The sequence below is a fragment of the Typopeltis vanoorti genome, chromosome 2 (assembly GCF_054136105.1).
Source record: "Typopeltis vanoorti isolate ZY-2024b chromosome 2, IOZ_Tvanoo_1.0, whole genome shotgun sequence".
NCBI classification, from domain to species: Eukaryota; Metazoa; Arthropoda; class Arachnida; order Uropygi; family Thelyphonidae; genus Typopeltis; species Typopeltis vanoorti.
The window spans coordinates 53,513,019-53,536,181 of record NC_143550.1 but is presented as its reverse complement, the minus strand read 5'-3'; the positions used below and the strand labels follow the sequence as shown (position 1 = coordinate 53,536,181).

At 35.9% G+C, this 23,163-nt stretch overlaps 1 protein-coding gene across 5 annotated transcripts in view; it reads left to right on the top strand.

Moving 5' to 3' along the window:
* The window catches only part of Hyccin (PI4KA lipid kinase complex subunit hyccin), a 335,986-nt gene that overhangs the window by 81,591 nt on the left and 231,232 nt on the right, over window positions 1–23,163 (top strand). For all 5 annotated transcript variants that reach the window (XM_090411355.1, XM_090411361.1, XM_090411331.1 and 2 more), the window contains one exon: window positions 20,918–21,008. In XM_090411355.1, coding sequence (XP_090267481.1) covers window positions 20,967–21,008 — 42 coding nt within the window. In that variant the 5' untranslated portion in view covers window positions 20,918–20,966. The remainder of the gene's footprint in view (window positions 1–20,917; window positions 21,009–23,163) is intronic.

Genomic DNA, 23,163 nt, shown 5'->3' with positions numbered 1-23,163 from the left:
TCAATATTGCTTGCAATATTGAAATAAGATGCTGGTCTGTTAATCTTGATCTTTCCGCAGTTTTATTATTCTTTTAGTTGTTCGTATAAATATGTGCTACCGAACATAGATAAAATACGCCTAATTGAACATAACACATTGGCGTATCGATCGACGGATAAATAATTATAGAACTTTGGAATTCCAACATCCATATATTTTTGTTTCAATACGGAATCACACTGAATTCCAACTGTACATTGTCATCAACAGTTTCAACATCAATCGATAGAGGAGAAGTAATTAGGCGAAACCGATTTTCATATTTCTTAAAATCTAAAAATCTTCTTTCTAGTTCATTTTCTAATAACTTAATTTGATTGGCATATTCTGAAAATTTCAATTTCCGTGATTTTTGTAATAATGATTGACAACATTTAAAATGGGATAAATTTTCTTTTTGAATTTGTTTTTGCCAAAGTAATAATTTCTGTTTGAAAATGTTAATATTGTCAAATAACATCTTGTAGCTTAAGATTAAGTTGACTAAGGTGACTTGTAATGTCAACTGAAAAAGCCAGATCCTTTATCCATTGATCATTCTTTAATATTTCACATTCATAATTTTTCGATTCTAAAAAAATGGTAATTTCGTCCGGCAATTCGAAGAATCGCTTTAAAACTTTGTCTGGAAAGCCAACTAATTTCTGTATAATAAGGTAGATCGCTATATTCACTTTTTATATCTTCTAGAAAGTTACTAAATTTGCGATAATTAAGCCCACGTGCACGAATATAATTTACAATTTTACTGACATTTTTAGGACATGTCCAATATTTAAAGCTTTGGAGCATAGTGTTTGTTGATGAATAATGCAATGAAAATTATTATTACCTTGTTCTTTGCATTTTTCTTTTAAATTTGTAACATCTCCTTTAACAACACCAGTCATGGCAGGAGCACCATCAGTTGCAAGACAAACTAGCTTTTTTAACGGTAAATTTATTCATTCAAAACTTCCATAAGGGCGTCAAAAATATCAACTCCAGTGGTTGTATCGTGCATAGGAATAATTTCTAGAAGTTCTTCACCTACTTTTAAGTTCATATCACATCCACGAATAAAACAGCCAGCTGAGTGATATCCCGTACATCTGTACTTTCGTGAATTGCAAGGGAATAGGTCTGAAATGTTGGAATTATTGAATTTAGTTGATTCCTTAAGTTCCCGGCTATATCATCAATTCTGCTAGCAATGATATTTCGAGATAAGCTTATATTTTTAAATCTCTTTAATTGATTAGGACACAACACTTCAACTGCTTTAATATTTCATTTGCGAATAAATTCCCCTTTAGTGAATGGTTTCACTTGTTTGCAATTAAATGTGATAACAAATAACTGGTTTTTACCATAACTATTATCTTCAATAGGTTTGGTAAATACACTTCGTTGATTTTGAAGTGAACTTTAATTCTGACAATTTATCTTCACAAAGTTTCGCAACGTATTTGTCATAGTTTTCTTTATGATTTGTATCGTAATGCCTTTTAATATTATATTGTTTTGCAGTAGTTTCTACATATCAGGTATAATTTTTTTCCCCCTTGAGTACAAAAATATTGTAACTCCCATTTTTCTTGAAAACTACGATGTTCTTCTCCAGTTAATCGTTTTTTACTCATACTGGTTGAAGGTTTCGACATTATTTTTATAAATTCTTTATTAATTATAAAGAAAACACTACACTTTCTTACGACTTGAAAATTGCTAACGGCTAGCCTCTGATTGCTATGGTCAGCGGATGTAGCCACGTACGTAGACTTGCTAGTTAAAATTCGATATTTATGCAGTGGTGTAACAAGATTTTTTGAAATGACAAATAGGACATTATTTCCTTTAGAAATTGCAGAGTAGTTTGGCGTATAAAATAATCTTAAGTGGAAATGTTAATTTTTTTAAATATGTTTATTTAATTCGGTGTTGTCAAAAGTTAAATAACCATATTGGTTACAAAGTTTGACGGGCCGCATGTTACTTGTCGTGGACCTCATGTGGCCTGCGGGCCGCGAGTTTGACATGCCTGGTCTACAGATTTTGCATTCAACTTCAACGTTATGTGTTGAATTTTTTCTTGACAATTATTCATAAGACTATTACACTTTTTTATATAATCTTTGTCAAGTAGCTTTATTTTATCCTCCTACATGTTTCGCCAATTTTTCTATTGGCATCCTCAGGGAATACAAACTACTAAGTTAAAATGAAGGTTACAGACTAGGTTCTAATTCTTAGAACCATCTGTTATAACCTAGTCTGTAACCTTCATTTTAACTTACTAGTTTGTATTCCCTGAGGATGCCAATAGAAAAATTGGCGAAACATGTAGGAGGATAAAATAAAGCTACTTGTGACAAAGATTATATAAAAAAAAGTGTAATAGTCTTCAACGTTATGTTTTCCTTTTACAATAAAATTCCATTCTTTCGAATAATCATCGTTAAAAACGCACTTTCGTTTTGGCATTGTTAAGGGCTTAAGGAAAGAAACAAAATTTAATTTACCTTTAATTATATATTTTATGTATTAACCAAATATCGCACATTCGAAGGCGCGATATTATTTTTTAATAATTATTGAAATAACATCCACGTACTGCACCGCACAGTGTCCAAATAACAACTGTTTGAAAATAAGCAAATGCAATACCTGTACAGAATTATGAATAAAATGCTTATACTAATAAAAAGCAACCAATGAAAGTGACCGTCGCAGCCATAAACCGTAAACACAATTAATTTCTTCGAATTGTCAGGTTTTATGGCTTGCAAATCGATTTAAGTTGGATTATTCGAAAAGAATATTGAAAATTATCTTTACATAATATTGAAATCATATTTTTGTATTGTCATTCTGTTATAATTCGCCGTAGATCCCTTAGCCTGTATTTCTCTCCTCTTTTCAAGTCTGTCGGTGACATCTCTGTTCTGTGGGGGAGGATGAAGGGAGATTTCGAAGTATGCATTCATTCCCTCACATGCTGCTATACTATGAATATACCCCCCCCCCCCCCGTGCACAAAAAAAAAAAAAAAAAAAAAAAATCTTCGAAGCGACCGAGCCCACATCCTGAGCCGTCACACGCTTCAGCTAATCACAGGAATGTACAAGTTGGCCAACCTTTAAATTCGTGCATGTTTATCTACAAACCACAATAAGAATTGTTAATAGTACCAGTATCTGTTATTTGAAAGGTTTTCCAGAAACATTTTCACAGTGAGCCGTTGTAATATATACAAAATAGGAAATAATCCTTAAAAAAAAAAAAAAAAACGAAAGTTTTGGCTGCTCGAGTGGTGCCTTTCTTGTCTGGAGTTGTTTTAATTACGTTATTTATTAGTTGTTTTAACGGAAGCAGGCAAAATAGCCGTTTTGCCCGAATTTTAGTTTTAATTACTATTCTTGTTACTCGGTCTTTCATTTCAAAGCATACTTGGTTAAAGAAAAAATTGTAGATTTTTTCTTTACCCTGCTACCGAACAAAATTGGACAACATTATAAATTTGTAAATCAAAACAATAATGCACTTAAGCTTCTTACTTTGTGAATTGCAGGTTGGAATAAACCGTCATATATTGAATTTTGTTAGCAACAAACAGATTGTGTATTTCGTAGATGGCATAGTGCATGTTTTATTTTACTATTTTGAATCCTGTTAGTGTGTTCACGCGTCCGTGCACTAAGCTGCTGTATTTGCATTTTTGTCATTTCCAAATATGCAAAATTCAGCGAGTATTGTCAGATTTCGTAAACATTTGCTTTACTAGAGTGAAATAAATGCTCACCACGTTACACTCCTTATAAGTATTTATTATTAAGCAACCAAAATATTACAATTGACAATTGGAATCTTTCGGTTGTGTAATGGGAGGCGTATTCAGTAGCTACAGCTTTTGCTTCCCTGGGGCGGTCCCTGAGTTTGCCGCCAGTCTCAATACACACCAAAAATACTACAAAAAGTCAAAACGACATACAGGGAAATAAATTTCACTTGAAGTAAAACTTTAATTCCAGCATTCTAAAATGTTATTTTTCTTTCTTTTCGGTTAGCAAAATCGTCGATGACATTGTCGAAGCCTATTTCATCACTCAGTTGTTCTATAGACAGTATGGCAACTTGGCAAGATTTCTTAAACGCAAAGCATCGCCCGGGGCGGACCTTCCCCACTTCTTCCCTAGCCACGCCCCCTGAGGCGTATTGATGAGTTTTTGAAATAAGCATAGACATGTGCTTGTCAGTATCACATCTAATATTACTACTGCACATTAATTCCTTAAATTTAATCTCTACAGTAAACTGGATAGTTCTTAAAACTTCCTTCAGTTTTTTCTCAGCCACTAAAAGCTGGAATTAAATAGCGTATTTTCTTTTCACGTAGAATTGTGTCCATCTGCAAACGATAATGGCATTTATTATTGAATTCCAATTGGTTGTTTGATTTGTTGAAATCTTCCAACAAAATTACGCCAACATTGATAGAGCTGTGTTGTTGATTTTTAATTGATGGTTGGCATAGCTTATATCACATTGTCGAAAGTCAATGTTTGTAGATGGTGGATTAAGTAGTGAATACGGTGGGTTGTGTGGATCGGATTCCCCCCCACCCCCACCTCGCGATGAGTCTTTGGATTCCTTGGAGGTATTACATAATACTACTACTAAAAATTACAGATCTTATGTGATATTTTACCTATCCACAGACTGAACAACCCTCAGAATTGGTTACCGCAAATTAAACAGATAGGCGAAATTAATTGGTACACTTTTCACATTTTGACATGTGGCGTTCATGTGATTGCACCAGCTCAACCTTGCGTTTTTTTTTTTTTTTTTAAACAGTCCATTTGCGAAATCTTAAATATATTGCACACTAGTATGTGCTTGGCCCAAGTTTAGATAGAAAAATAGAAAGCTATTGAATTATCGGAACTGCATACAGTCAGAAGCCGCACATTACAGTTCCGTAGATTATAAGAATATTAAATGTTTGTTTTTCACAGTTTAAAGAATTGCATTTTTTTATGCAAGTTTTGAAAAGAAACTCGGCAAAACATCACTTCCTATAAATAGCGAGTTCGCACCCAATTTGTCCTTATGTGTTAACAATGCGACTTCCTGTGGAATTTGGTATGTTGCCAATTTGGATTTTTGTCTCTCAGTTTTCCAAGGCCCTGGAAGTTGGGTACAGAATTGACATTCTCAGCAAGGAAGTCTTACTTTTTCGCTTTTTTTTTAATGCAGTATTCAGATTTAAATATCTTTGCACAACATTTAAAAAAAAAATTTTTTTTTTTTAATTTTTGTTTATTTATTTTTAGTAGCAACGCATTTGGAAATAAAGCAATTTTGTCTTTTGTGACATAATTTTATCAGCAACATCCATGCTAAACAAGTTAGTTCCAGTAATATACAATGTCACTAATAAAAACGTCTGTTATAAAAGGTCCTGTTCAGTGATTCTTTCCAATCATTTCCATTCTTATTTGATTTACCATTTAAAAATAAATTCTAAAAGAAGTTCATCTTACATTGATCATTTTCATATTGCATCACTATATATTTTTTTATTTTGAAGGAAAATATAACAAAAATGGGAAAAGATGTCTTAATGAAGAAGGATGTCAAGCATGGTAAATGATTATTTTCCTGTTACATTTCTCAGAAATACAAGAAAGAATTCAAGGGAAAAAAATCATGATTGAAGAGTGATTTTGGAGCTACTGCCCTAAGCACTTGTATATTGACTACTTGAATTATATACGCTATCTACCAATAATTGTTCGGTTACAATTGATACCAGCAGGCGAACCCTAATATCAGGTATTTCCACCTTTGGCTAATGATCACCTCCTGCACCCTTTGAGGAGGCTTTCCATCAATGTTCAGCAGATATCAGATGGAATTTGTCTCCATTCTTCCATCAAAGCAGCACTGAGTTCAGCAACAGATCGAGGACATGCTACTCTGAACCTCAATCATTGCTCCAATTAGTCTCATAGGTGTTCGATGGGGGTTGAGGTAAGGACTCTGCACTGACCAGGGCAGTCGTTTAACATCCATCTCTGCATACCATTCCATAACAGCTGCAGCTTTGTGGCATGGGCATTGTCGTCTTGATAGTAACACAGGTCTGTTCCATAAAAACTCCACAGTGTAGGCAGCACTTGATCATCCAGAATATCAAGGTACTGAGCTGCTATCATGAAACCATGGACACTGAACCAGTGGTCTCACTCCACACCAGCTGAATGCACCCCACACCATTACTCCTCCAATACACAACTTTACTGTGAGTAGAATGCACTGTGGTAACAAGCATTCACCAGGCTGCCTCCACACCCACACCCTACCATGAGACTGGAAACAGGTGAACCTCAATTCATTGCTTCAGAGTACTTTTTTCCCACTGGTCAATTGTCCATTTCACATACTCTTTGCGCCAGGCCACCTTTGTTGTTGTGATGTTCAGCTTGTGTGCTGCTGCTCTTCCATGGAAACACAGTAAATGGAGTTCTTTTTGTACGGTATTAGTGCTCGCCTTGTTACTGCCACTTTGGAACTCATCACGGATGATCTCTGCCGATTGCAGCTGGTTTTTGCATGCCACTCATTTTAACACCTTACTGTTGCTGTCAGTCATTTTCAGCAGCCTCCCTAGGTGTTTTGCTGCACTGGTGATGCCAGAACATCTCCATTTGTTGATCACATTGCTACAGTTCATTTTGGATGCTCCCAGTTGAGCAGTAATGGCATGTCTGAAAACGCCACAAATGTTGACAGCCCTCAAAGTCACTGAGTTCACGTCATGTTGCCATACCACCTGTATTCAACTACTACAATGAAATACTGCTTCCTACTATCTGTACACCGGTTTTTGTTATTAACAAATCTGGAATGTTCTATAACTTCAAATAACAGGTGTGTCTGGACAATTATTGGTAGATAGTGTATATTCTCACCATAATGAAATATCACAAAAGTTATAACAGTCCCATTCATGGGTAGCTGTTAAGGTTCCTGTTGGTTCCTATTTTGTCATACTACTTCCTATTCCATTTAAAGCTGAAGCCTCATGGGAATGATTATACATAACATATTCCTACCACCAGATTTTGTGGAGTGAAAAGCTTCATTATAAGAAACTCTAGCTTTTGCTTGGAATAAGTAACAGAATAAATGAGTAAACAATATTGGTGTCAGTCTAATATGGGTGTTGATGTCTTATTATTATTGTACAGGCCCACAGAGTCCAAAGACTCATTGCAGTAGGCCAAAATTATTCACGCAATCTATCATACCTCTTCCTGAACCCATTAACTGACAAAGCACTCACAACTGATTCTTACAACCCATTTCAATCATTCACAACTCTCCAAGAAAAATTCCAGTCCTTGCATACCTACTAACCACACTTTTATTCAACTCCAGGTGTGTCCTCTTGTTCTGGTCCCTCTAGTCAAGTGCTGAAACATTTCCTTGCATCATTCCCATAAACCCTTTAAGCAACTTAGAAACATTTATCATATCTTATAAAAATTAAGTGGATATTAAATCCAACATGATTTCAAAGCCGAATATAGAAAATATAAAAGTTTCATATGAAATTTGACCAGAGAACTTACAGAAATACACTCGCTGGCATTTAAGAATTGCCCTAGCCAGACCTTATAGGAGAGATGATCACTATGCCCAAGCTTCCATATATTCCCTTCATATGTCCATTTTGATGAGGTTTCACTGGCCTGATAGCTGTTTCAAACTGGTTGTTTAAGTAAAAGCCTCTCTAAAAATTAGGCAATCTCTGGACCACTCCCTGTGAGTTACCGAAAGATCATACAACTCAGCATTGGTTCCACTCAGTGACAGGCTCACCCTGCCACCGAGCAGAACCGCTCATATTCCAGGGAAAAGCATCCACCGACAAAGCCCCACGCGGGCCATGCCGGAAAACACTTTCCCCAGATCCCCAGAGACTCAAATTGCTCTCTCTCAACCCCCCCCTTCCCATGAAATCTTAAGTCCTCCTTTCGCCAGGAGCTAGATTTGGAAGAAACCTTGAGACCAAAAACCTCCTTTCGATACTAAGGAACTTCAAACAACGGAGAGGTGTATTTTTCGCAAGCAAACTCTCAGTCAGTACGTAAAAGTATTCACTAAAATGAAGAGCCAAAAGGCTTCACTTTGGCAATGCAAAAATTAAAAATTAAGTGGATGTTAAATCAAGCATTATTTCAAAGCTGAATATAGAAACTATAAAAGTTTTGGAAATACACATGCCGGCATTTATGAGTTGCCCTAGCCGTACCTTATAGGAGAGATGATCGCTATGCCCAAGTGTCCATATATTCCCCTCCTATTGGTCCATTTTAATAAGGTTCCACTGGTCTGACAGCTGTTTCAAACTGGTTGGTTTTTGTCAGAGGCTAGGCAGAAACCTTAAGAGAGCAAAAACTTTCTTTCAATACTAAGGAACTTGAAACATCAGAGAGGTGTATTTTTTGTAAGTGAACTCTCAGTCGGTGCGTAAAAGTATTTACTGAAATAAAGAGTTAAGAGGCTTCACTTCGGCAATGCAACCAGTTTGGAACAGCTGTCAGGCCAGTGAAACCTTATCAAAATGGACCAATAGGCGGGGAATATATGGACGTTCGGGCATAGCGATCATCTCTCCTATAAGGTCCGGCTAGGACAACTCATAAATGCCGATGAGTGTATTCCCATAAGCTCTCTGGTCAAAATTTCATATGAAACTTTTATAGTTTCTATATTCGACTTTGAAATAATGCTGGATTTAATATCCACTTAATTTTTATTATTATTTTTCATTGCTGAAGTGAAGCCTTTTGACTCTTTATTTTAGTAAATACTTTTATGCACGACCAAGAGTTTGCTTATGAAAAATACTTCTTCGACGTTTCACGTTCCTTAGTATTGAAAGGAAGTTTTTGCTCTCTCTTAAGGTTTCTTGCAGAATTTTGCTCCAGGTGAGGGTGGGGGCTTAGATTTTTTTTTTGGGGGGGTTGCCTTGAGAGAGCGAGTTGAGTCTCCAGGGAAAGTGTTTTCTGGCATGGCCCATGTGGGGCCTTGTCAGTGGATGCTTTTCTCTGGAGTATGAGTGGTTCTGCTCAGTGGCAGGGTGAGCCTGTCACCGAGTGGAGCCAATGCTGAGTTGGACTAACTTTTGGTCACTCATTGAGAGTGGTCCGGGTGATCACCTAATTTTTAGAGAGTCCCTTTACTTAAACACTGGTCTCTGACAAAAACCAACCAGTTTGAACACAGCTGTCAGGCCAGTGAAACCTTATTAAAATGGACCAGTAGGAGGGGAATGTATGGACGCTTGGGCATAGCAATCATCTCTCCTATAAGGTCTGGCTAGGGCAACTCATAAATGCCGGTGAGTGTATTCCCATTAGCTCTCTGGTCAAATTTCTTACGAAACTTATATTTTCTGTATTCGGCTTTGAAATAATGCTGGATTTAATATCCACATAAGTTTTATAATTTTTGCATCACTGAAGTGAAGCCTTTTGGCTCTTTATTTTAGTAAATAAATTTACCATATCCCCTCTTTTTCTCCTGTCAACCAACTTCAGCAATCCACACACTCTAATTCTATTCTCATAGGGAGTATTTCACAGAGTACTCACCATCTTGGTCACTCACCTCTCATCCTCTCGCCACTTCCTCATCCCCAAGAAACCTAGCAGACCACACCTGAGCATAGTAATCCATATGGGCATATGAAGGCCTTATAAAGTGGAATAACAACTTCCTTATTTCTACTTGTTAGTGTGTTCAATAGCCAAGTAATCTTATGAGCTACTTTAGCAACCTTACGAATATTTCTTCTAAACTTTAACTCTCTGTCTTCCGCTACCCCTAAATCTCTAGCTCCATATATTTTCTGGAGTACAGTTTGTAATCTGTTTATCCCAAAATGCATAACTTTACATTTCTCCATGTTAAGCTGACACCACTTATCTTTTGCCCATACTTGATCGCCTGTTTAAATCATCCAGCAAGCTCCACATCACCTTGATTACCTAATTTTGCATCATCAAAAAGAAAAAATAGTTCCTTTTCCTTTCAGGTTATTTCCTTGTATCATTTATGTACAAATGAAATGGTAATGGACCCAGTACTGCACCACGTCACACCACTAGTCATTTGTTTTTGCCTTGATTCTGTCCCTCCATATATCACTTTTTGATATCTGTTCAGCACCCTCCTATCCATATAACCAGTATCATATCCATGCCCCATTCGTTACGATTTGCATAACAGAGTTCCCTGTGGTATTCTGTCATATGCTTTTGCAAAATTCAGCAGAATCATCATGTGGCTATTTCCTTTATCCAACTTAGCTGTTACTGTATTATTACAAAAAAAAAGTTAGTAAATCACTAAGACACGACCTACCCTTAACAAAGCTATGTTGCCCCTCGCACTATATCATATTCTCATGCACCCATTCTTGAATTCTCTTTTTGACCAACTTTTCTAGTACTTTTATGCCCATGCCTGAGATACTGATTGGTCTATAATTTGCTACTTCAGTCTTAGAACCTCCCTTATGAATGGGAATTATTTTGTCCTTTTTCCACTCCCTTGGAACTCGACCAGATCTGAGACTTAAAGATCCTGGTCAGAGGCATTTCCAGTTCCCTTGCACATTCTTTCAAAACCCAAGTAGTTGATATCCCATCTATTCTCACAGCTGTATTTACATTGCAGTTCTGCAATATCCTAAGAACTTCCAATCAATCTACCTTTGTTCCTGAATCAGTGTCTGTCACATATGTTACAGCAGTAACCTCACTTGGATGATATACCTTTACAAAGTGGTCACTCAATTATTTTATCTGCTTCTTTCACCTTTCATAGTCATTCTTACTTGTCACGTAATGAAAGAAATCTGGGATTTCCTTTTGCCTGCTCAGCTAGATTCTTCTCATAATCTGATTTTGCCTTCCTTACCATGCTGGTCATTTTTCTTGCCTGAGCCTTGTACTGTACATGAGTTTGATGGTCACCTTTCTATTTGTATACCTTCCACCTCATTTTCTTCTTCTGCAACTCATTCTTAATGATATTACTCATTCATCTAACTCCTACCTGATTAACCATCCTTACCCTTAGGTATACAATATAATATTGCTTACTTTAGATGTCCCTTAACTGTTTCCTATGCACCACTAACATCCTTCCATTGTAGCATTTTATGACATAGCATAGGTTTAAGCTTCCTCCTAACTTCTTGTTGTTTAAGGAAATTAACAACGTAGACTAGACGATAACTAAAAATATTTAATCATTACATCATATATTTTGCCAAAGTTAAATCGGCATCCTTAAGGATTAATGCACTGGTATTAAACATGTGCACACAGGCACATTAAAGGGGAGATACAGGAAGACCTAAAATCCTATAATTATTCCAACTATTGGCTTTGGTTGGGTGTTCTTGACTGTTGGGCTGACAGTCTGTCAATGAGGGTCTACCATATGAGAGGCAGTTTGATACAACTATTTTTTTGGGGTTGTGATAGTTTAAGAGCTGCAGCAAATTCAAGGAAAAGCTTCTCGTATTTAAATTTGCTTCGGTGGAGTAAGATAGCTTTTTTTTCAATGGATCTTGTGCTGGGTATCCAGGGCATTGTCTGCTAATCCTAAGCAGCTGTAGTGGTGAAGTGGATGTAATCCCGATGCTCTGATATATGGATGTTGACCATATATCAGAGCATGTCCATAGTATGAACGATTGCATCTGCAGGGTACCTGGTACACTCCTGGTAAATCCAGAGGTTGAAGCTGGTCTTTGGGGGAGTGGATAAGGGTTGCTTGCTTTTTGTGTTCTTTATTAGTGGTCACAAGATTGTGCTTCTTCAAGATCTTAGCAACCTTTTCTGGGATGCCATGATGTGATGGGGTTGCTTTAATCTGTTTGGAAAAGTGGGGGGGGGGGGTAGCTCTCTGCCAAAATTTGTTTTTATGTGGGTGATTTCTGTGTTGAGTGTAATGTTATCTGTGCAAATTAATCCTGGTGGACTAATAAGGTTTTTATAGTTCCAGATTGCTGGCAGTGGGAGTGATGTGACTGTTGATGGATGTATTTACCTGTGTGTGTGTGTTCATTCTGTAGACTGTGAAGATCAGAGATCCATTTGGTTGTCTTGTAACTAGGGTGTCCAGGAAGGGCAGACTGTTGTTACTTTCTATTACCAAGCTTCTTAAGTATGTCATCATCATCACCTGCCTTGTAGTTCCACATATATCCCTTCTTGACAGAATATTCCTCATGTGTTGCAATCTCCCAAGTCAAGACAGCATGGTCACTTTTGCCAATTAGAAACAATGTGGCCATCTTGATGATGGATAGCTCTTCTGATCCTCTGGCCAGATCCAATACTCTCACACCTCTAGTTTCCTCCATTACATGCTGCCTTAAGTAATTATCTCTCAGTATATATATAAATTCCATTTCCTTCCTACTATGTGATCTTTTTTTCTTCCTTCCAGTCCATATCTCCATAGTTGAAGTACTCTATAATATTCACTCGACCTTTACTTGTTGCATGTCTTCCAGATTATCTGTGGAATCCCCTGGCCTGTAGTAACAACCAGCTGTATATTTTGTCTTACTTGCCTTGATCTCATCCTAACTGCTTATCTCCTATTCTTTCCTGTCCCCCATCTTATCTTCTCTATCTTCCCTGAAAATGCTAAATCCTTCACATTCCATCCCTGCTTTTGCCAAGTCTCACTAATGCCTATAACTTTTGGCAAGGTTGCACTAACCAATGCCAAAAACTCCTCTCTCTTGTTCCGGATACTTCTGGCATTATTATATAGAAACTACAACATCTCTTTAGGCCCGCACTCACCTTTACTGCCTGAATTTGACTACTTTATTGAATATTTTGCTTGAGAAACTAGATTCTGCACTTGGTCATTCTCACACTCATTATGCCTGATGGGTGCCTTCACACAAACTCACCAGCTTCCACCATAATTACTGAAATTTTCCTTAATTTGCATTTTAGCATGCTTGGTGAACAATGCTTTCTCTAGACACCTAACACCAAAACATAAACCTAAACTTATGTGCAGTAGTACAAAACATCTCATGCTTTCAGCTGCTTCATAAACACCAAGGTCTATATCACATTGCTACCAGTGTTATGTTTTTGCATGTAAATGAAATGTGATGTAATGTGCAAAACTAGAACTTATTCATTTAATTTTTAAAAATATATATCTATTAATCACTTAATAATGAGATTATTCTGTATTTCAACTTGAGGATATAAACGGTAATTTACAAGCAAATCCTGTTTATCCAATGAGCTAAAATCTGTTAGTCTAATGTATCATCATCAAATTCCTAGCATGTACCCTCAAGGGGTGTACAAGATATTATGATAATACTACACGAAGAACTTACATCATCACTAATTTCCTGTCAACAATTTTCCTCCAAATCAGTCTGTTATCTGTAAAGACTCCAACATTATGAGATCTTATATTTCTGTCTTCTAAGGCACTTTTTACTGTATCAATACACTTATATCTTGGTCTTCCTCTGGGTCTTTTTCCTGCCAACCTGGCAGAGAGCACTTGTTTTGCTAACCTTTCCTCTCCCATTCTTTAAGTGACTACCACCTGAGATAAGCTAACACATTCCTGGATGCTAATAATGTCAAGTTATTTCCTAATATCCTCATTTTTAATATGATATTGCCATTGATGCCATCTGTTCATGTCCCTAATCTTTCTCAGGATTTTTATATCTGTAGTCTCTAGTACCTTTGGTCAAGTGTTTTATTTCTAACCCAACTCTCAGATCCATAAGTTAAAATTGGTTTGAACACTGTCTTGTATACAGCTAATTTAGTGTTTCAAGTAATTTCTTTCTTATTCCATTTAATTTATTCAGTTGACTTCCTACCATACCGCTTTGATTCTTTGTCTATTTCCATATTTAATTTATACCATCTTCACTAAAAATTGTGCCTAAGTAGCTGAAATGTTTTACTTGTTCTATAGGTTCTCCATTCACAATGCAGTTGATATTTTTGATATTTTCAATGTTTCTGCTTTTATTTTCAATTTATTTGTCTTTGTCTTGTTATTGCTGATTTTCATACCAAATTTACGACAACAGTTATTCAATTTAGTCAGGGAATCTTGCAGACTTGTACTGGATTTGTTTAAAAGTCTAAAAAGTTTAAACCATCATCTGCATAAAGAGCTGAGATAAACATTTCCAATTTTGATGGCAGGTTTAATACTGCTTTCCTTCATAATGTGATCCATATAGATCAGGGTTTCCCAAACTTTTCCGTTGACGGAACACATATTGCTTAAATATTTTTAAGCAATATATGATTGGATGATTATTACTCGGTGTGAGAATCTCATTTTGCTTATTTGCAGACCTTTCAGTGGCTTGTGTCCTTGCATACACAGAATCAAGAAGATAAATCAGATGGGAGTTAAATGGATGAGTAGAAGGAACTTCATACATGCATGCAAAAAGAAGATGAGGAAATATATAAAAAAAAAATGAATCGGCAAGTTAGCTCATTTGAGCAGCACAAAGTATAGGAGGAAAAAAAGGTGACCTCCATGGTAAGGAAAACAAAATTAGATCATGAGAGGAAATTAGCTTAACAGGCCAGAGCACATTCAAGAGTTCTTTCACTGTGTGGCAAGTAAAAAATGTTGAGTGATTATAGAAGAATAACTAATGAATGGTGGTAGGTGAGTGAAAAGCAGAAGACAGAGTTGAATTACTGAGGTGATCACTAAAGATGAGAATACAGGTAGATAAACTTGGAGGTGTTTAGGTTATTAAGTTATCTGAACATGAATAAAGTCATAGTCTTGGTTGGATGGTAGCCTGTGCATTGCAGAAATTGAGAGAAATGGCTGTGCCCCTTATTGGGCTGTTTAATTTGTCTTGGATAGTATCATATGTTATGTCAAAGAGGTCTCAAGAGAGAGTGGAAATTAAGATAGTCTTGCTCCGTAAAGGAGGCAACAAATTTAAAGAATTAATATCCTAGAAGTGGTTGTTAAAGTATTTGAAAAGATAGTGGTGCAGAATTCTGGAATGGGTGGAGAGTAACATGATTTTCTTTGGGAGACTGCATGGTTTTGTGAATGCCTTAGTAATTCAATTTCTGCAATAAAGAACAGACATGACTACACCAGCCTGTTGCAAAGGTACAGTAGGATACTGAAATGCTGGGTAGAAAAGCTTTTGTTTTGGCAATTCTTGTTTCATTTATTTTTATGGTTTTAATTTGCAACATAGGAATAAGAAAATAATTTTTTTACTTATTTGCTGTTATTTGTAGAATATCAGCAAATAAATTAAATATTTAACTTATTTGCTGATATTTTGCTGCTTAACTCTACCCAGCATCTTCTCAAAGTGGGACTAGTTTAAAAGTTGTAATGGACAACACAAACTATAGTCCTAATTGGCACTATATGTTTTGGATAAGGAGAGAGTTAACAAGTATTAATTTTATCTTAATGACTGTCTTCTAGATCTTTATTTGAGCTTGTGTAAAGAGGATCATCATCATGACGGCATGATCTGCTAGTCCTGACGCCATAACAATGCTGCAGAATGTATTTTTTTATGTTCTCCGAGGCAGATGCCAACAGTTCTTCCTATCTGTCAATAGTAAGTTAGTTCAAAGTACAAGGCACTTCATACACTCCTAGATGTGATAAAGTTTCCCGTAGGTGAACGGATGAGGATTACCAATTCGTTATATGGTTTATTATTATTATTAAAATCTCCATGTAGTCAAAAGACTCTTTGCAGGAGGTCCCAGTATTACACATGTGACGAGTCTTTTAGCCAATGGCTATAATCCCATTGGCTAAAAAAGTGTGATGCAGGTGAGTGAATTCAGCAGTAAGAGCATTATCATTAGAACAGATGCTTGTTAATTCTCTCTCTCCTTATCCAACAATAAATAGTGCCAATTAGGACTTTAGTTAGAATTTTTAAACTGGTCCCACTGTTAACTAATTGTTGCTGTTTGTGTACTGTGACGAACTACTTTTTGTGCTCTGAAGTTGCTGGGTATAACACCAGCGAAATATCAGCAGATAAGTTAAATATTGTTTTCTTAGTTATTCCTGTGTTGTACATTAAAACCATTAAAATTAATGAAACATTATACTGGAATGAGTTGGAGCAGATGGACATGACATGGTGATATGAATAAGAGAATAGCTAAGGTGCCACAAGGCTTTCTCTTGGGGCTAGTGTTTGATACTGGAAATGGTGTGAAGGGAAACATCAAGTTTGCTAGTGATACTAAACTGGTGAGAGCTATTAAATAAAAAAGATGGGGAAATTCTACAGAATGCTTTGAATAGACATATGGTGTGGACAATGCATAAGGTTATGTCCTTTTGGAATAAAAACATTGCAAGCTTCTGTATATTGATGGGATTTTACGAGAAAATAGATGAAGTTTGGGAGTTGATGGTGGATATGGAGTTGAAATTATGAAGTCATATTGCACAAGTGACAAAATACCTCAAAGGATCAATTAGATGTTAAGAAACACACTGACAAGCAGGGATGAGGATGTTATTTATCCCTCTTTATAAGGCTGTGATACAACCATAAAACTGTTGTGGACAGATTGAGTTGCATAGGTTTCTTAGGGATGTGGAAATAATGTTATTTCCACATCCCTAATTCCCAATGGAATAAGGGAATTGTTAGAGGGATCAGGAAAAAAGTGATCTGTAGATGTTCCATAAGAATAAAATGGAGTTGTGCAAGTTACAAAGTCCTGTGAAAATTCTTGCTGATAGAAAAGAGATATGATAGAAACATATATATCTAAATAAGTGTTTTATAGAGTAGATGCTAATGAAATTTTTCAACACATTGCATAAATGGGAGAGAAAAAGGTCATCCCTAGAAATTTGTGTACAGTGTAGTTAGCAAGAGAGTGGGGAATGGATTTTTTGCATGAAAAGTAGTGAATGAGATGAATGGGATAGTTTGGTAGAGACAGTCTTGATAACTTAATGGGAGGTATAATAGGAATTAAGATTAGTTTAGGCCTCCAGTAATGAGTCCTTGGACTCAAAGATGTCTGTGTCATAATAAAACATGTTTCACAGTTCTAGACACAGAGCAGTACAAGTGGTGGAGCACCAGCAGTCACATACACTTTTATTGCACTTCTAGATGATGCTACAGAAACATAATAGCATTCTACATTGGCAGTTTGGACCTCCTTCAACTACATGAAGGATGAAACCATCCATTTAGTAAGTCACACTCAGTTTCACTCTGACATTATTCAATTCTTGACAAAGTTTTTTTGGGATAGAGAACATGGATGTTGCTATTTATTTAACTGCCATTTTTCAATTTGGACTTGTATTCTATACCAGAGTTTCATCAAGCACTATTAATGATACAGACCTGCATCGCACATTCACTCTGGTAATATGTAAAATGAAAATTTGTACTAACATACCTGTGGTAATTTCTCTCTTTTTTTTGAGAGGTGAAAGATGCACAAATCTCCATCACAGTAATGTTTTCACTGATGTTGACCACATGTGAATTGAACAATTCCAACTATTCACCACTTAGTAGTAGACAGTTTTCATTGCCCAGGTTGAGACCACTGTTCTGTTTACTTGGAGGTCAGAAATGGCTTGAAAAAGTACTGTGTTTGGTAAATTGTCTAGCTATCCTATTCAGCTGTACATATTGTGCTGTAGCCCTATTTGCATGTATGCAGATTATTAGAAATTTGAGAAAAAACTCTTGAACATTAGGAGAGTATAAGCTTTAAAGAGAATGGTAATAACACAATGTAGATACACATACTGGATAGAAACTTTGCAAAAATCAGTGGTTTCCATATAAGTACCAAAATACCGATCCTCGGGAACAGCCTTCATTAAATGCTTTGGTATTTGTTACATGTAGGAAGTTCTGTTTCTCCATACAGGCTTTCTCAGATGATGCCGATCTCATTCCTGACAGACTGTCTTAGAACCACAGTTATGCCTCTTAGACAAGCAATGTGGGTTATTTTTCCACTGAATAAATACCAAAGATAGCTCACCTAAATGTATGTACATTTAGAAATTGTACTGAATTATAAACATTTCTAATTCAGTGGCTGGTACTAATTATAAAAGTTATCTTTTGATTTATCCAAACAGACATCTTTGGATAATAATTAACGTTTGCTAAATGGTGTGGTAGGTATGATCACATAAAAATTTTTTCTGCTAGTTTCTTATGACCTGTGACATACTTCATCAGGAATGTTGTCTTTTATCAATTTGAGAATCATTGTTAACATGATTAACGGTGTCGAAGTCACAGATTTGCTTTATTGCTGATATGTATTGCATAATGCCTGTCTTAATCTAAGAGTTGTGAATTTGAGGTCTTATTTAAGTAGAACCAAAGTTAGTTTAGGAAAGGTCCCAAATTTTTTTTATTACACTGAGTCATCATGCCTTTCTTGAAGCTTTTTAACTTATGAACTTGATCTTAAATTCAGCATATGGAACTGTTAGTTACTAGATTATGTGATTTTTTTTGTTTATAATGTAATAAGTGGCCTGATTTGTGTGATCCTTCTTTCTCAACATCCTTTGTTCTTTCATGCATATTTATCTCACATTTCCTGTTTGTCTGATGTAACTTATAGCATATACACCAAACATTTTAGATGCACATGGCTTCTTGAGAGGTACATATAAAATGTTTTGTGGATAATTTTAGCATCATGAATTTTTCATAGATATGAAAGCTGTTTTGAGGTTGTACTATTTCAGCACTCCAGCTCTTTTATCTGTGATATTCTGAAGTAAAGTACTGCATCCCTTTAGTTTGTTTTCTTGCATATTTGTGGAGTATTTTTTTTTGTAGGATGTTATTAAAAGTTTTTAGATTATAGCCTCCCACTTTTTATTTTGAAACCAGAATCTCTAAGGTAATCCATCTATGGACCCAAGCTATAGAAAGTTTCAAAGAAATGTATGTGGTCATTCAATATATTTTCAAGGCTTGACCAGGTTGGAAGAAAGACTGGGTCATGAAATTATCATTATGTTGGTCTACCAATCCACCTTCTGCAACTGGCTTGCTAATTTTCTCTTGGGTTATTCTCCGCAGGTCATAATGGTTAGCCTCCTTTCTTTGAATTTCCTCACAAGAGTACTCCGGGACTCGGTACTTTTGCCCTCACGCTTTCTCCTATTCATAAATAATCTATCATTAACTCAAATCAATCTTGTCCACAGTTTTAGTGATGACATTATCTCCACTCGATCTTTTCGTTTGGCAAGCCTTGCAGTGCCCACATATACTCCAAGCAACAAGATTCTCCATAATCAGTGCCTTAAACATCCTTGTTATATTTCAGTGGAGTGAGGAGGTCCTTTTCAACACTAATGCTATCAAAACACAACCTTGCCTTATTTCATGCAAGGAAAAAAAAAGCCACGTTTCACTTTCCCTCACCTTTGATAATATCAGGATATCCACATGAGATCAGATCTCTTCTTGGATTGAGACACACACACATCTCTAGTCTCTCCTAGCACAACCACAAGACATTATTTCTCACCAATACAACTCCTAACACCATAAATCCCTTATTTTTCCTACCTTAGAAATACTGTTCTCGCATATTATTACGGACGACTGCAGGGAGTCCTTAGGCTCATCAAGGGAGGCCCTAAACATCATGTCCACACAACTATACGACATTCTCACAGTATCTATCATATCTTGCCTTGAACTCACTCACCATCATTAGCACCCACAACAGACTCTGGCTGCTTATTTCACTCATTTACCACTCTAAAAGTAAAGAATCCAGCTCTAACACCCCTGCTAACCACACTCTTTCCCAGCTTCCATAGGTGTCCCCTAGTTCTCCCACCACCAGTCCTGATCTCAAAAATATCCTCTGAATTAATCCTATAGAAACTCTTTAGCAATTTGAATGTTTCAATCATATCTCCCCTTTTCCGCCTATCAACTAATTTCTGCAGTCGACAAATCTTCAACCTGTTCTTATATGGTTCATTCCATAGACCTGCTATCATCCTAGTCACTTGCCTCTGGATCCTCTCCACCTCCTCTCCATCAAGAAGGATCCTAGGTGACCAAATCTGGGCACAGTAGTTGAGATGAGGTCTCATTAAGGCTCGGTACAGAAGTACAATAACTTGCTTGTCTCTGCTCGTCAAGGTATTTTTCAACAACCAAGTGAGTTGATGAGCTGATTTAGCTACTTTTGCAATATGCCCCCTAAACTTTATTTCCCTATCCACCAACACTCCCAAGTCCCTGGCCTCATCAATCTCCTGGAGTACAGTTCCACTAATGTGGTATACTGTTGCTAATCTTTTCACCCAGCCTTACATTTTGTCGCATTAAATTGACATCCATTCTCCTTAGCCCAGAACTCCAATCTATCCAAGTCGTCCTGCAAGTTGACATCTTCTGCATTCACTATTGTCCTACCCAACTTTGCATCATCAGCAAACAAATGAACTGCTCCTCTTAGATCCTTCCCTATTGGGGGGTGGCACACCAAAATTCTTGAAGTTGAGTGAAGGAGTAGATGCTTTGTCATTGAGAAGGTATTGACAGAATGTGAATAAGAATTTATAATATCTCTTGGATTGAAGTACTGAAGCCCAGTAATGAAAAATGTGGTAATGATATAAAAGCTCATATTTACCCATTTTTATTGTAATTATTTGCTTATAATAATATTGAATGTCATTACAAAAATATTATTTAATTTGATCTTCTGTACTGATTAATTTATTCTTATATTTGTAGACAGGGTTGTTGACAGCCTAGCCACGAAGGTGACGATGTGGCTAGTGGAATGGCGGAGGCCATCATCCGGGAGTGGCTGGCTGACTACAAGGTACTTTACATTGCATATCTATGATGAAAAATGAAATGTTAATATAACATTTCATTTTTCATATCATACTTATGTTCATTATCAACCTGTATATTCTTCTGTATTAATCAGTTTATAAATTTTACAGTATCTTGAAAAAATAAGTCATCACATTTTCAAGTAACATACTTCTATAAAGTACTGTATAGAACATCATCACCATCAATTTAAGAGACATGTAACTGGTTAAACATATTTAAGAGTGCTATTTCATCCCAGGCATTTTACTTACTCCTGTTTGATTTTTGACATAATAGGTCCTCACTGTTAACATACTGCATATATAATTTGTCTGCTTACTGTACTGTGGTTTTTATCTGTTGTTCTTTCAAAATGTCTCTGAAACTGAAATGAATATGTTCACTGATTACATTATACATGAAATACATGTTCACTAGGACTGTAACTTGACTGGTAGCAAGTATAGTGCTTAATTCCATACTATGGTTTGAGTAAACTTTGAATTTGGTGTGAGTTGCACCAACTGTTATAAGCAAACAATTTGCTGAATGAAAATGACACTGGTAGAGCTGAATTAGGCAAAGGAAGCAACTATTCAGAAGTGATAATGTACTCAAAGGTCGTCAACATTATTGTGTATAATTAAAATCAGTAAAAAAAAACAAAGAAAAATTATCATATTAATGGAAATGATAAAGGATTGAGCTTGCACAAGAACAGTGCATCTACTAGGACAGATCTCCCATTCATTACTGAGTAGAAGCTGTTTAGAGGTGATAATACAACGATTAAAGTTGCAACAACTATTTCAGCAACTGAAATTTGTCATGCAAGGAAATGCAGATTCTGTATTTAGAAGTATATGTGTAAATATAATTTGCCATATATATATCAGTGGCATCGCATGTTCATTTTGGTTGGATGAGCTGTCGAGTAACTTATGCACTACAAAATTCATGTCAATTTGACCATATGATTGCATTTTTATTGATGTATGAAAGTTTTAAGAGTGCATAGCACATCATCACTCATCTTACTTGGTCCAGTGCAGTTAATTGTAGGATAACTTTGAATACTTTAATTTATCAAATCATTGCAACCAAATCTGCATAGAGTGGGGACAATCTTTTGATTTAAGATATATTAGAAAACAATAATAAAGGAGAATGCTTTATTTGGTTGGTATATTTGAATTACTCAAAGTTGTAAATATGTGAACCATCATTTATAAGCCATGTGAGAATGGGAAATATAAAGGAAAGAATAAGTGTGAGTAGAAGTACTAATGACAAACGGCTTATTCATAATTAACATTTCTGATGTGTGTGTCCTATAAGTTGCTGGGTATGGCAAATAGCATGTGACCATATAAAGTCTAGACATGAATAAGTGGATTTATGCTGGCATAATTAAAAAAAAACAAAACTTTGGAGAGGGAAAGAGATCTGTTTGCAACGTATAAATAATTAACTAATAATATACAGCCACTAATACATTTAGTAGTTTAGTTAAAAATTATAGGAAGAGTCTAATCCAATGAACTAATAATGTTGATCAGGTGATTCATTTAGGTGTGGTAGGAATACATGTGGTTTGATGGAGCAGCAAATCATCTCATAAAATTTGTTTGCACTTGTTATGTGTATTTCTTTGGTTGGTATAGTTCGTTTCATTTTCTAAGAATTTTCTTTTGTTTACTGAGACTCAGTATACATTTTATTCAATAATAGGATACATAATTAGTTTCATTTATTTTTATTATTTTTTTTTTATTTAGTGTCAGCGGCTCTTCTGCCTTATCAATAATAGTTGTCTCATACATGTTACTATTTTGTTGTAGATCAACAACTTCTTATAATACACAGAAGTATTAATTTTTATCCAGGAATAGATAAATTTTACTACATCTGTTGTTTCTGAAGACTAGAATAAAAATGTCCCTATACTGTCAAAAAAAAAAACTTTCCAACCTCAACAGATGCTATACTGCACAAGCAAGAAAAACAAGTAGCTTTTTCAGTAAACAGACATTTAACATCTATGTACTATATTTAGGAACAATTAGTGTAATTAGAGACAATGCAAATGACACACTTAATGGAAAAGCACTCTGCTCCCACAGACTATGCTACATGGATGCAAACAGAACAGATTT